This window comes from Ahaetulla prasina, chromosome 1 (assembly GCF_028640845.1).
Source record: "Ahaetulla prasina isolate Xishuangbanna chromosome 1, ASM2864084v1, whole genome shotgun sequence".
Taxonomy (NCBI): domain Eukaryota; kingdom Metazoa; phylum Chordata; class Lepidosauria; order Squamata; family Colubridae; genus Ahaetulla; species Ahaetulla prasina.
In genome coordinates this window covers 14,709,432-14,723,617 of record NC_080539.1, presented here as the reverse complement: position 1 = coordinate 14,723,617, position 14,186 = coordinate 14,709,432, and the positions used below count along the sequence as shown (strand labels likewise).

The window sequence follows — 14,186 nt, the reverse complement described above, 5'->3', positions numbered from 1 at the left end:
TATGTGGGTGTGGTATGGCTTGGTGGGCATGGCAGGGGAAGGATATTGCAAAATCCCCATTCCCTCCCCACTCTGCGGCCAGCCAGAGGTGGTATTTGCCGGTTCTCCTACCTACTCAAAATTTCCACTACCGATTCTCCAGAATCTGTCAGAACCTGTTGAATAACACCCCTGCATACTAGCCATCTTGATGACAATTGGGCTTTGTTTTGTTTTGTTTCGTTTTTAGACCAAATCTGCTTAGAAGGAAGTGATTGGGTTCTAAGTGATTTGTTCTAAAACAAAACAAAACAAAACAAAGCTCTAATTCTCATCAAGACATCCAACCTGCATCTGGGCTCCATCACTTAAGACTTCAACAGAGACGCATAGGATGAGGGTTTTTTAATCCAATAATCTCCATTGTTTCTACCTAATTTAAATTAGCATAGTAAACTGGAGTAAAGTTATGTCTTCCCTATGGCCTCCTCCTATTCTAGAAAGAAGAAATAATAAATAGTAATAGAAATGTAAACAATTGGGAGAAAGAATGCATTTTTAAAAAAAGTCCTCCCTTATTTTATTGCTTTTCTCCCATCGTTTTCAAAATTCTTTTCAACTCTAGATTGAGAACCAGGCATAATGAGATTCAAGGTTAGGTAAGTGTTCATATAAACTAGTTCCCATCCCTTGCCTGTTACAACCAAACATCATGTGTTCTTGTTATTTTAGTCAATTAGGACAATAAAAAAAAAGAAATTAATCTTAAGGTCCATCTTTTGTTGACTTGCATTTTCTCCAGAAGAGAAAAAAAATCTGGAGAAAGTCACAAAACACCTGCAAATAGAAATAGAATTACTTTGGGAAAAGACAGAAAAGCAAATACAGTACCAAGAGTAACAGGGCCTTGGGTACAATCCCAAAACATCTGGAGCATCCCTTGAACTCCGTCGGCATTGACAAAAATCACCCACCGGTCAATTGCAAAAGGCAGCTGTACGTGGAACAGCTTACATCCTTGCAACATCACCTTTAGAACCATCAAACCATTTCCGTATCCCAGGTCTTTGGAAAGGACTCAAAAGGTGGATAAAAAATGTTAAATCAAGCCTGAATAGCTGGCTGTGTGACCAACAATAAAAAAAAAAGGGTATCAAAGGACCTATAGTCATTATTCAACCATACTGGCTTTGCACCAGATATTTGCTTAACTCAGTAAGAATAGAGTGTACAGGTTATGAAGAGCCTACCTTTATTGTAGCATCCTCTGAAGCAGAGACCATAACACTGAAAACTGGATGGAAAATTACTCTTGTGACTGGACTTCTGTGCCCACTTAAGGCATACTTTTCTGGAGGACGGGGAATCCATTCTTTAGGATCTCGCTTCTGACCCAGAGGCCCACCTGATGTAAATTCTTCTTTAGCTTCATTTAATTTGGATTCTAATTCCATAACCTAAGTTTCCAGAGAATCAAAACAGAGAGAGCGAGCTAGGAAAGGGTACACTGTTCTTTTCTTAAAAAGAAACCTCAAACCCTATCCTTTTGCAACAGGTTGAGGAGTGAGAAAATTGTGTTGTACACCGGAAATTAATGAATGTCAGGCTTTGTTTCTTTCTGATATTCTTTTTTTAATTTAATTTTTATTTATACATTTTACTAGTTAACTTTATTTATGTAAACAGGGAACATAAGCCAGCTAGAGTTTAACATAACATAACATAATAACAAAGTTGGAAGGGACCTTGGAGGTCTTCTAGTCCAATCTCCTGCCCAGGCAGGAAACCCTACACCATTTCAGACAAATGGTTATCCAACATTTTCTTAAAAATTTCCAGTGTTGGAGCATTTACAACTTTTGCAGGCAAGTTGTTCCACTGATTAATCCTTTTAACTGTCAGGAAATTTCTCCTTAGTTCTAGGTTGCTTCTCTCCTTGATTAGTTTCCACCCATTGCTTCTTGTCCTGCCTTCAGGTGCTTTGGAGAATAGTTTGACTCCCTCTTCTTTGTGGCAACCCCTGAGATATTGGAACACTGCTATCATGTCTCCCCTAGTCCTTCTTTTCATTAAACTAGACATACCGAGTTCCTGCAACTGTTCTTCATATGTTTTAGCCTCCAGTCCCCTAATCATCTTAGTTCCTCTTCTCTGCATTCTTTCTAGAGTCTCAACATCTTTTTTACATCAAAACTGAATGCAATATTTACGACCAAAACTGAATGCAATATTCCAAGTGTGGCCTTACCAAGGCATTATAAAGTGGTATTATAAAGTGGAATTGGTTTTGCTCTCCTTATTGGAAAGACTTAATATTTATTTTTATCCTGTCTTCATTATTTTCATAAATTATTCAAACACAGTTCATACACAGTCTTCTCCTCTTTTCCCCACCAACAACTCTGTGATTATTATTATTATTATTATTATTATTATTATTATTATTATTATTCGAATTTATATACCGCCCTATCTCCCAAAGGACTCAGGGCGGTTTACAGGCATATAAAACATCATAAAACATCTGAAAAAAGGGGACTGGTCCAAACTCACCCAGTTGGCTTTCATGCCTAAAGCAAGACTAGAATTCACAGTCTCCTGCTTTCTAGCCTGGTATCTTAACCACTAGACCAAACTAAATATTAAGATTAAATCAGTAACTAAGAAGTATATACAGCTCCTCAAAAATTTTTATTTCAGATGCTGCTTAAAAATCTCAGCACATTTTTTTCTCAGTAACATACCAATTTAAGTTTCTACTTACTTTCTTTTGTAATCTTATAACTGATGTCCATTTTTTTTCCAAGAGCCCAGCATATTTCTTATCTAATTCTTCATTCTGAAAAAAAAAGATCAAAGTCATTAAACAAATCAAAGCTTTTTTAGTAGCATTTCCCCTATGCTTGGTTTTTCTTCTTCAATAAGAGAGGAAGAACAACTTCTGATTTCATAAAAAACGTGGAACTTAATGAAGAATTACTGCTGGTTGAAAAGCCTATGTAAAATAAAAGCAGTATGACTTGAGGTATTATGCTTGTTACAAAGTTAAATGTCAGTCAATACCAAATTTGCTGGGGGGGTTTTGGGGAATGATTTGTAACACTTATCACCCACCAGGAGTTAAGGGGATTGAGAAGTATATAACTTGAAAAATCATGGTTAAAGTTAACACAGTCATCATATGAACCTATATTGTGCTGATCTGTCATACAAATATAAGATCTACCTAACTCAGCCATTTTCCCTGCAGCAGGCAATCAGAAGCCTCTCTGAAAAACTCTAAATAGCACTCTTAGATTCTTTTCCCAAATACCATTTCTCAGGGGTAGACTGCCTGAAATGTTATCTAGATGAAAAATCAACACATTTCATGGCAGCAAGTCTTATTCTGATCCACACTGCAGAAAAATAAAACCGTCACCAGTGTGCCTTAAGAATGTAGCTACTAAGAAGCTTCCATAGATAAACCTGACCGAATAACAGGTTAGTTAAGACTATAGGCAGATTATATAAAATATGCCTAATCCACAGATACGATTGCTTACTTCAGTTGGAGTAAGCAAACAGGAGGTATTATAGTGGTTTAAAAACATTAACAAATTGTCTATTACCAATAAATTTTCTTGAATCTCAATCCATATTATCAGATGCATGGAGTATTTTCCTGGGAATTAGATGTGTAAGAGTGTTAGGGAGGGAGAGAAGGACGAAAGCAATAAAAAGCAAGGTCAAATGAAAAATGAAATGTAGAAAGTACAGTCAGCAAAAATTACCCACAGATAATGGTCATTAACAGTTACTGGGTGTGAAGCACACAGTCTTGAATCAATGAGCTGATTAAAATATGCACTGCAGTATAAAAACCTAGTCTCTGTTTATTACTGGGGAACAGTATTGAAATCTCTCAACGTTTCCAACTCAGCTGTTTTGAGATGGAAACAGTTATTTTTTTATTCTAGCTATTGCTTGATTTTTAAAAAATATTTTAAATTCACTAATTCATTCTGTACTGAGGTTGCACTCTTCTGGCTCCTCTTTTATTCTCTCATAAGGGGAGAAAGCCTCCCTCGTGGTTGAATAACATAAATATTTAGCATATTCAGATTCTCCTTTTTACCTTCTGGGGAAAAAATATTTAATGAGATTGATGGATAAGGCGGCACTCCTCTCATCAAGCACTGTTTTCAATTACACGAACAACGAGGTTACAATAGGACTTTATAAGAATGAGATTTAGGGAAATGAAATTGGAGCCTCAAGTGATTATTTTGATAAGGAAAATGAAATTTGATGTTTTCAGTCTGAGATTAACATGTATTTAAATTGCATGTAGTCCCGAGTTGTCTAAAGATCTGAGATATTTCCAGATCATACTGGAAGGTGAATGGAATGTCTTAATATCTTTTAAAAAGGTTAATTTATAAGGATGGCATTCTAAAAAGCTTAGACTTTTTTAAAAACCTAAAATATTTTATTGTAGAAAACCAATCAATGATTGGTCATTTATAGAACAATAAGTATCTTCTAAATATATAAATATACAAATAGAATGAAGACTATTGCTAACATAGTGTAAGCTGCCCTGAGTCTTTGGAGAAGGGTGGGATATAAATGCAAATAAAATAAAATAAATAAATAAAATAAATAAAACAGGGGTCTCGAACCTTGGTCCCTTTAAGACTTGTGGACTTCAACTCCCAGAGTTCCTCAGCCAGCTTTGCCGGTACTAATACCGGTATTAGTATACAGTATTGAACACAAAACATTAAGATAAACTTGTATAAGAAAACATACTTCACAGAATATAATATAATGTGAAAGCAAAAAAGATGAACTTTAAAAGAATAAAAAAGATTAAATAAAAAGAAAAGCTGAAGTTATTTATCATTTATTTATTTATAAAGCTATCTTTTCTGCTATGACTGATGTAATACTGAAATTTCTTCAGTTTATAATCTTCCAAAAAGGGCCAAGAGGAAGAGATAAATAGGGAAGTAGACAACTGACTATAAGATCTTCACTTTCCACAGGTAAAAATAACATTAATGAAAAGATGGCCTGGTTCTACTGACAGAAATTGCTCAGAGAAGGACCTGAAACTGTTTATCATTACTGATAAAACAGAACTTATAAATAATTAGGAAATGTATAGCTACACACACCTATTTTCTTTGCATCTTAACAAGTTGTTCTGTAAAAAGAAAAAACAGGTTTGATACTCTAGCAAATCTAACAGTTGTGTACAAGAATATTCTCTATCAGAATCTTAGATTTATGTCATTCTAAAATTAATGAGTAGTCTATTGTAGATGCCACTAATGTACAACTATTAAACTAATCCAACTGCCATTTGAGGAATGATCCAAACCATTGAGGAAACTATTTTACATTCAAATCTTTAAAAAAAACAGAAAAAAAATCATTTTTTAATTTTCATTGTTAAGGATAAAACATTTTATTTATTTATTTTTTACTATTACCGTTACATGCTACTTTTTTAACAGATTACAGCGACTTTGATTTCCAAACATGTTGTTAATATGGACAGAACTATCCATATCGAAAAGTCCTGTGAAGATGTGAGCTGGATTATACATTTCTTTCTAACGTAAAGTAGTGGAAAGCAGACAAAGATGTTTTAAATAATCACACATTAAGTACAGAAATTAATAAAACAGCTTAGTTGGTATTGTTTTGCATTTTAAACAAAGACTCAACTGGTGAACACTTTCAATAACTATTTATAATCTTTCCATTTAAAAAAACCCAAAAATGAAAATATAGGAGAACTGACTAACAAGATTTGCTATTTTGTCCTGAAAACAGCAATAAAAGGAAATTTTAAAGAATACTGGGAATTGTATTGAAATGTCCCAGATAAATCTATACCTTAATCCAGCTCCAATATTATGAGATTTTGCAGTAAAGTTGATTGGGAAAAAAAGTGTTGAACTAGACAAAGATAGCCAATTATATTACACTGGAAGTAGCTAAACATTTTTTCCTTATTTTTGTCTAGTATCGGAAATAAAGGGATATGAGAAGTTTGAATATGGTAATACAACATCCTTGATCATTCCTGTTTTAGGTACTGTCTAAAAACACCTATTTGGTCATGTTAATCTTTCCCATTCTGTAACTCTGTCTAGTTAGCTTAATGGTTTATTTTTTACCCTAGTTTTCACATTATTCTTGCAATTTGCTTCATTAAATACATGAAAACTGCTATACAGATATTTTAAATGCACTTATCTATCATTATATACGTATTTTGAATGCTCGTACCTATTCTGCCTCAAGGTGAGGAATATTATTTCAACAAAGCCTGTCCAGAATCCATCAACATGTAACTATATCTTTCAAAATCTGGTTAAATTCATCATTAATGCTAAGGGTAACACTAAGACTATAAGACATTATACTATAGGAGTAGGGGGACGACTGTTGACACTATCTGACCGCTGATAAGAGACTGTGGGAAGAATTATCCCCCTAGCTAGAATATGAGAAATATACTCACCACATCAAGTTCTGCCTCCTTTTTAAAAACAGAGTATGCCTCTTCATAGCCGTTGGAACGAAGATAATCTGCTATCGCTCGATTTCTAAATGGAGAGATTTGGTTCAGATTAATATTACAGGAATTTTGAATAGTCCCCAACCTATGTTATCTCCAATACCTGCTCTATCAGAACCAACATGGAGACTAAACTCTCCCCTTTTCTTCTGAAAGGGAAATTATGACTCACTGTGATCCGCGTGTACATCTGTCACAGTTCTGTGCAACATAAAAGTTATCTTATAGTCAGAGGTGGGTTTCAGCAGGTTCTGACCAGTTCTGGAGAACCGGTAGCGGAAATTTTGAGTAGTTCAGCAAATACCACCTCTGACTGGCCCCGCCCCCATCTATTCTCTGCCTCCCGAGTCCCAGCTGATCAGGAGGAAATGGGGATTTTGCAGTAACCTTCCCCTGGAGTGGGGTGGGAATGGAGATTTTACAGTATCCTTCCCCTGCCACGCCCACCAAGCCATGCCCACAGAACCAGTAGTAAAAACATTTGAATCCCCTCACTGCTTACAATATATTTATTAGTAGTAGCAGTAATTATTTTGCCAGAAAAGAAAGGAAATCAGTCTTTGCCAGAACTTGTCAGAGGTTTCTGACATAAGTTTCTTCTGTTGTCCTAGACTGCTTTACAGAGTTAGGAGTGTTAAGATACATGTCTAAATTCTATGCAGCAGAGGGAAGAATTTTGGGCTTCCTACTTATTTTAACATCCGCCCAAAATTACCTTGCAGGGGAGATGGGCGGAATTAAAAAAGTAATAAATAGAATAAAAAATAAATACACGTGTAAGTAATTGTAAGGGGGTGGCAGAGCACTTGGAGTTAACATTGCATGTGTCAAGAACATTCAGCTACACATCTTTTCTTTCTTAAACCCCACTGTGGCAAATGGAAATCCTGAATTAATTCCTGGAATTAAAAATGGGCTGAATGAAAGCCATTAATGTAAAACTTAAATCAGGTTTTGAAAGGATGATGGTACAGATAGTCCTCATTTCAGTGGTGAAATTCAAAATTTTTTACTGCCGGTTCTGTGGGTGTGGCTTGGCGGGCATGGCAGGGGAAGCATACTGCAAAATCTCCATTCCCACCCCACTCTGGGGCCAGCCACAGCTGGTATTTGGCAGTTCTCCAAACTACTCAAAATTTCCTGCTGGTTCTCCAGAACCTGTCAGAACCTGCTGCATTTCATCCCTGCCTCATTTTACGACCACAACTGAGCCTAAAATTTCTGCTGCTATGCAAGGTGTTAAGTGAATTTTGCCCCATTTTACACCCTTTCTTGCCACAGCGATTAAGTGAATTATTGCAATTGTTAAGTGAGTAACATAGTTGTTAAGTGAATCTGGCTTTCCCATTGACTTCGTCAGAAGGTTGGAAAAAATGATCACATGATCCTGGGACACCCCATAAATATGACCTAATTGCCAGGTGTCTGAATTTAGATCATGTGACCATGGGGAAGCTGCAACGTTAAGTGTGGGAAACGGATCAGAAGTCACCTTTTTCAGTGCTGTTTTAACTTTGAATGGTCACTAAACAAACTGTTGTTAAGTTGAGGACTACCTGTAGAAGGAGAGGTTTCTAATTCAAGTAAGCTCATTAATGAGACATAGAGACCAGGATCTTCCTTGAGCTAGCAGATTCAGATCCAAGAATCTCTCCTGTATTCCCAAATAGCAGCTCTGGCACTGTTCTTTTTCCTTGATAACTGAGATTATTAGTCTTAGGGGCCTCCCATTCTAATCATTCTCTTACATCAGTTTGCTGCAGTACAACTAACTGATCGAAAACCTGAGCTGGTCCAAAATACCAATGTTGGAATTTTGTCTTATTCCAGTTGCAAATATCAGGCAACATCAGATCTAAGAGATCTGTCTATATCCAGACTCAATGTAGTGCTGGTCCTGATCCTGAAGCCCTATCTAAGCTGTTTGCAAAGATATGTTTTCCATTCATATGTACTAGGATTATCCATGCACTATCGACAGAGCCTGATACACAATTGGAGCATTTTGATCCTAAAAGCTGCTAATCTTTTGTCAATTGGATTACTTTATGGTTTTCCTGCCCAGAAAAACTCATAGAGAAGTTTCATGTTAATCACATTTTAGTTAAACAGATTTTTTAAAATCAAGGTAATATAAATGCAATTTTGGTCCCTTCTGGGTTCCCCCCACTCTAAGGAAGCATAAATTAAATGCAACTATTATTCCAACCATTCATGTAAGACAGGGGTGCTATTCAGCAGGTTCTGACAGGTTCTGGAGACCGGCCGAGGAAATTTTAAGTAATTTGGAGAATTGGCAAATGCCACTTCTGGCTGGCCCCAGAGTGGGGTGGGAATGGAGATTTTGCAATATCCTTTCCTCAGGAGTGAGGTGGGAATGCGGATTTTGTAGTATCCTTCCCCCTGCCATGCCCAAGCCACGCCACGCCCACCAAGCCACGCCCACAGAACCAGTAGTAAAAAAATTTGAATTCCACCACTGATGTAAGGGATGCACATTGCTATTCTGTAGTCTAAATAAGAAGCTTTTCCTATTTCAAAGGATTTGCTGATAAAAGCAGACTGAAGTAATAAGGACAAAAGACACAGATTCTCAAAAAGGGCTATGATGGCAAGCAGGCTGGGACCAAAATGAAATGGCATTACTTGGTTTATTGAACCAGGACAGCTACTTGATCAGCAATTAACTGACCATCAACTAAACCTTTGATTACTACTGAGAGACCATCAGAGCAATAGCGCGCTTAAGACTTCTATACTGCTTCATAGTGCTTTACAGCCCTCTCTAAGTGGTTTACAGAGTCAGCAACTTGCCCCCAACAATCTGGGTCCTCATTTTATCGACCTTGGAAGGATGGAAGGCTGAATCATCAAGCTAGCAGAACGGTTTTCTTCATTGTATACGGCAATGTTTTTGCTAAGAAATAACATCCTTGTTGAACAAAACTGCCTTGCTAAATCCAGAACTTGTTTAAAAGCTCTTCCTCTCTCTCTCTCTCTCTCTCTCTCTCTCACACACACACACACACACACACACACACACACACACACCCCTACTGAATATGTCATCTTGGAATAAGCAAATTAACTCTGCATAAATCCTGATTTCATGTTGAATCTAAAATGGTAATTAACAGTCTATTCAACTTTAAGCAGCCTAGGACCCAAGGACTTCAAAGATAACATTCCCAAACACCCTCCATTAAGATTAGCTGAAGATGCTGTGCCTCTGAAACTCCCAGTGAATTCAGTCTATAAGAGTCAGACGTTCTATAGGCAGCATGCCAATTATGGGAGTCAATGGAATGTCACCTGAGCATGTTCTGCCATATTTAATTAGCTGGAAAACTGTCAGATGCCTTCTCAGTAGTACTGTCCCAGTTTAGAAAGTCTTGCCACTAAATCATTCAACTTGGCACCTCCTTTGTGGTCCTCTTGGTAGCAGACCAAGAAAGTTTCTCTTTGTTTTAGGACACTTCAGGTATAGAATTATGTGATAGTGTAAATAGCATGTAACACCATGTTTAGTTATAATCCTTGTAAGGTATGTAAGGTGGTAAACCACCTCCTGATGTGTTGGCTAAGGGTCAAGATGACTAGGCATTGTAAGAGTTGTAGTCCTATATATCTGGACTATATTAGATAGGAGAAGCCAACACATAGCTACAGGTAGTCCTCGACTACCTGTATGGTATTAAATGTATGTCATTAAATGGTCATTTAATGACCATTCAAAGTTACAACATCACTGAAAAAAATGACTGTTTTTTACACTTATAACAGTTGTAGCATCCCCATGGTTATGTGATTTACATTTGGATCCTTGACAACTGACTCAAATTTATGACAGTTGCAATGTCACAGAGCCAGATTCGCTTAAAAACCATGTCACTAATTTAACAAGTGCAGTGATTCGCTTAACAAACGTGGCAAGAAAAGTTGTAAAATGGGGCAAAACTCACAAACTTCTCACTTAACAACGTGAATTTTGGGCTTAATTGTGGTCGTAAGTTGAGGATCTGTACCTGTACTATAAGTTAAACAGAGCTATCCGTTCTCAAATACTGTCATGCTAAAAAATACTTTTAGAAATTTTGTGAGCTATTCATCAAAAAGATGATTAAGATAAGGTTGGTGTAATGTTATGAATTAACTGTGACATTGAAATGACCCTGAGATGGCACTGCAATACTATGCAATAGTCAGCATCACTTCTTGGAGCTTTCCCCAGCCATTCATCATGCTGGCAGAGGCTGCTTGGTGGTGGAAGCCCAACGCACCCTGAAGACGTAACACACCCTGAAGACATAAAATAGGGGAAGGATAAGTTTCTGATTTGTTCCCATGACTTGTTCAACCTCATCCATGTCCCAAGTTAATGTGAAGTAGATGAGGAAAAGAAAAAGGATCCTGAATAAATTCATGCTACATGGTTTTCGACTAATGCTCCTGAAGTACAGAAGTCCTGTAGCCACAAACTCCCATCTTTATTTTAAAAAACAGGCACTCCACCTTTCTAGCTACAATCAAGGTCAACTGAGATAGCTTACGATAAAAGAATCAAAAGTCTGCAGGTGAACACAGCACTGACAAATATTAACACAGCAGTAGGCATACGACAACATTCAGAATAGGAGTTGAGCAAAGTGAAAGACTGCATTACTAAAATGCACACATACTTGGGAACGCTGCAGAAGCAAATTCTGTAATATTATTTCTAGCACAGAAGATGCCTCAGTCAGTCAACATTATTTTCTTCTGTCAATAGATGATGGAAGACTCAGCTTACTTTAATGAGCAGGTGGTCTTGGATGGAATTTACCAATACATTCAACAAGATTGCGTGGAGAGATTGTTCTGCATTGTTGTTCAATCACAGCACCAAACAGTATAGTGTGTTCCCTATGGATCCATAACTAAAGCTATGAGTCAGCCATAGCCACTTGAAGGTTCAGACAGCTGCTTCATGATAAACCCAGAGACCTTGGGAGGACCTTAAGCAGCTACTTCAAAAGCCACTTCCAGAGGAACACTTACTCGGTAACAAAATAAACTTATTTTTAAGGCATAGTAAAACATACACAATGAAATCACAGCCTTAGGGGGCTTAATAAATCAATTATTTATTAGCTTCCGGACCTTCGGACCTTCCGCCGCGAGCTTAAAACACACTTATTTATTTGCGCGGGACTGAGTTAGATTTTAAATTTATGGGTTTTAAATTGGGTTTTAGTTTTATATTTCTAATCATAATTTTAACTATCGGGCTTTTAGAATAAGTTTTTTAATTGTTTTTATGTTGTATTTATGTATTTATATGTTTTTTAAGTGCCTGTTAACCGCCCCGAGTCCTTCGGGAGATAGGGCGGTATATAAATATGATTAAATAAATAAATAAATAATAAATAAATTAAATGGACACGCTGTAATAGAAGCTATTCTCAAAATATATGAAATAATCTTGATCTTTTACTACAACCTTAGATAGATAACAGTAAATATGCTGTGTTTCTTCCATTAATTTTGATGAGGAAGGAAGCCAGTCCTTATACCTTTTCTCCAAATGTTTATGTCTTCAAGTGATTCCTTTATTTTGCTCAAGTTTTGCTCCATTCCTTTTCTGGAATTGAAGTATAGTACACTAACTCAGTTTAATTCTGGGTGAACATGTTCTGTATCCAGCCAACTATGTTCAATAAACCATGGTTTAAAAAAGAGCTAACAATGAATGCGTGTGAACATGGATATGCCCATAACTGGGCATCATAGCAAATTAAAACTCCTTTCAGAAATTTGCCAAATGTGTGATTATCTCACATTTATTATGAATAATCCCAGGATATCTTAATATGGCTCAAACTTCCTCAAGCTTTTGGATGGAAGCATATGGCAGCTTGACATCCTCCAACTTTATGAGAATGAATTCCTAGAATTCTTGAAATATAATAAATACAATCTTTATTAAGAATTTTGGAAGCTGTTTACACATTTAGAGCGAGTCCAGGTTTGGGAAGATTGCTCTAAAATGTGCTGCTCCCCCTCTCTTGCCATCCTATGTCTAGTCACTTCCCCATATGAAACCAGATATTAGAATTTCCTTATGAATTGCCACCATCTTTTCTTTAGCAATTGTTGCTTTGTGTTTAGCAACAATTTAGGTGTTAATTCAACAACATAAAACTTGACTGCAGGCAGCAGCTGATTTAAGACAAATTCAATGTTTAAAATGTGATACTCTCAAGTACTCACAGCTCATCTCGTTGCCTCTGTGACAGCACCATTGTGGCTGTGATGTCTGGTTAACGTGATCCAGCTGTCTCCTCTGCGTCAAGCTTCTTTGAAATTTTGTGATACACAATTCAGTCTGCCACAAAGTGGCTTCAACCCAAAAGACAAGGCGTTGCCACAGGTAAACACTAGCAAATAGGCAGGATGCATTCAACAATGAAGAGTCATTCCATCTAGAAAACAAAAAGAAAAACAATAGTATTTTGTAGAATGTGTCAGTAATATACAGCTTTTTCAATTTAAGAGTGTGTTTGGAGCATAAAATATGCAGACATTTTAAGTGCTATATATAACTTTAGCTTAAAGAGTACCATCTCCTAAAAAGGTTTCCCCTACATTTCCACTAGCCGGTAATTTTTGATTTGTCAGAAGAAGAAGAAATGTATACAAAAGAATAATTGCATAATTACTTTCTTGTATTCTAAATTTATTTTATTTAATTCTTAATTTAAATATAAATTAAACCAAACTTGGCTTGTTCTACCTCCCCCATATTTTACAAGTAGCCCCAATGCCTTGAAAATTTGGCTACACAAATTAGAAAACATCAGTGTTTGTCATTTGTTAGATCGGTTGTTTGTCCTAAGATAAAATGGCCATTAAACTCATATTATGCAGAATAGATCTAGCCTTCCCCTTTAAACATCTCAAAACATTTAAATAAAATTTAAAAAGCAATGGTATCAGTGACACTACAGTATATAAAATCGTAGGCTACAATTAGCCAATCAAAGATTACTGAACTAAAATCATTGGCCACAGAAAAATAGTCTACTGAAATCCTTCAATTAACGTCTCAAATGCAAGTTTAGGACACTATAACAGAATACAGAAACAGAAGGGACCTTGGAGGTCTTCTAGTCCAACCCCCTCCTTGAGCAGGAAACCCTATAAAATTTCAAATGGTTGTCCAATCTCTTCTTAAAAACCTCCAGTTTTGGAGCACACACAACTTGGCATAGGGCGGGGCTACTTACGGGACCGTCTGCTGCCACTGATTGCCTCTCACCGACCCGTGCGCTCTCACAGAGAGGGACTCCTCAGGGTGCTGTCGGCCAGGCAGTGCCGACTGGCGACACCCAGGGGAAGGGCCTTTTCTGTGGGGGCTCCCACCCTCTGGAACAAGCTTCCCCCAGGACTTCGCCAACTTCCTGACCTTCGAACCTTCCGCCGCGAGCTTAAGACACATCTATTTATTTGCACAGGACTGGACTAGAATTTTTAAATTTTAAATCTTGTTTTAATGGGGTTTTATTATTTATATTTCTATTTTAAATATTCGGCCTATTTAATAAGTTTTTTAAATTAATGTTTTATTCTGTGTATATATATGTGTTTTATT

The 14,186-nt window shown here is 36.8% G+C and overlaps 1 protein-coding gene across 3 annotated transcripts in view; it reads right to left on the bottom strand.

Annotated features, from left to right (window-relative positions):
- Nucleotides 1-14,186, bottom strand: part of PAFAH1B1 (platelet activating factor acetylhydrolase 1b regulatory subunit 1) — a 63,519-nt gene that overhangs the window by 24,672 nt on the left and 24,661 nt on the right. For 2 of the 3 annotated variants that reach the window (XM_058164264.1, XM_058164265.1), the window contains exons 2-5: nt 12,806-13,017; nt 6,500-6,584; nt 2,744-2,818; nt 1,230-1,436 (exon numbers count right to left, since the gene is read on the bottom strand). In XM_058164264.1, the coding sequence (XP_058020247.1) occupies nt 1,230-1,436; nt 2,744-2,818; nt 6,500-6,584; nt 12,806-12,837 (399 nt within the window). In that variant the 5' untranslated portion in view covers nt 12,838-13,017. The remainder of the gene's footprint in view (nt 1-1,229; nt 1,437-2,743; nt 2,819-6,499; nt 6,585-12,805; nt 13,018-14,186) is intronic. The other variant, XM_058164266.1, reaches the window with a different exon arrangement.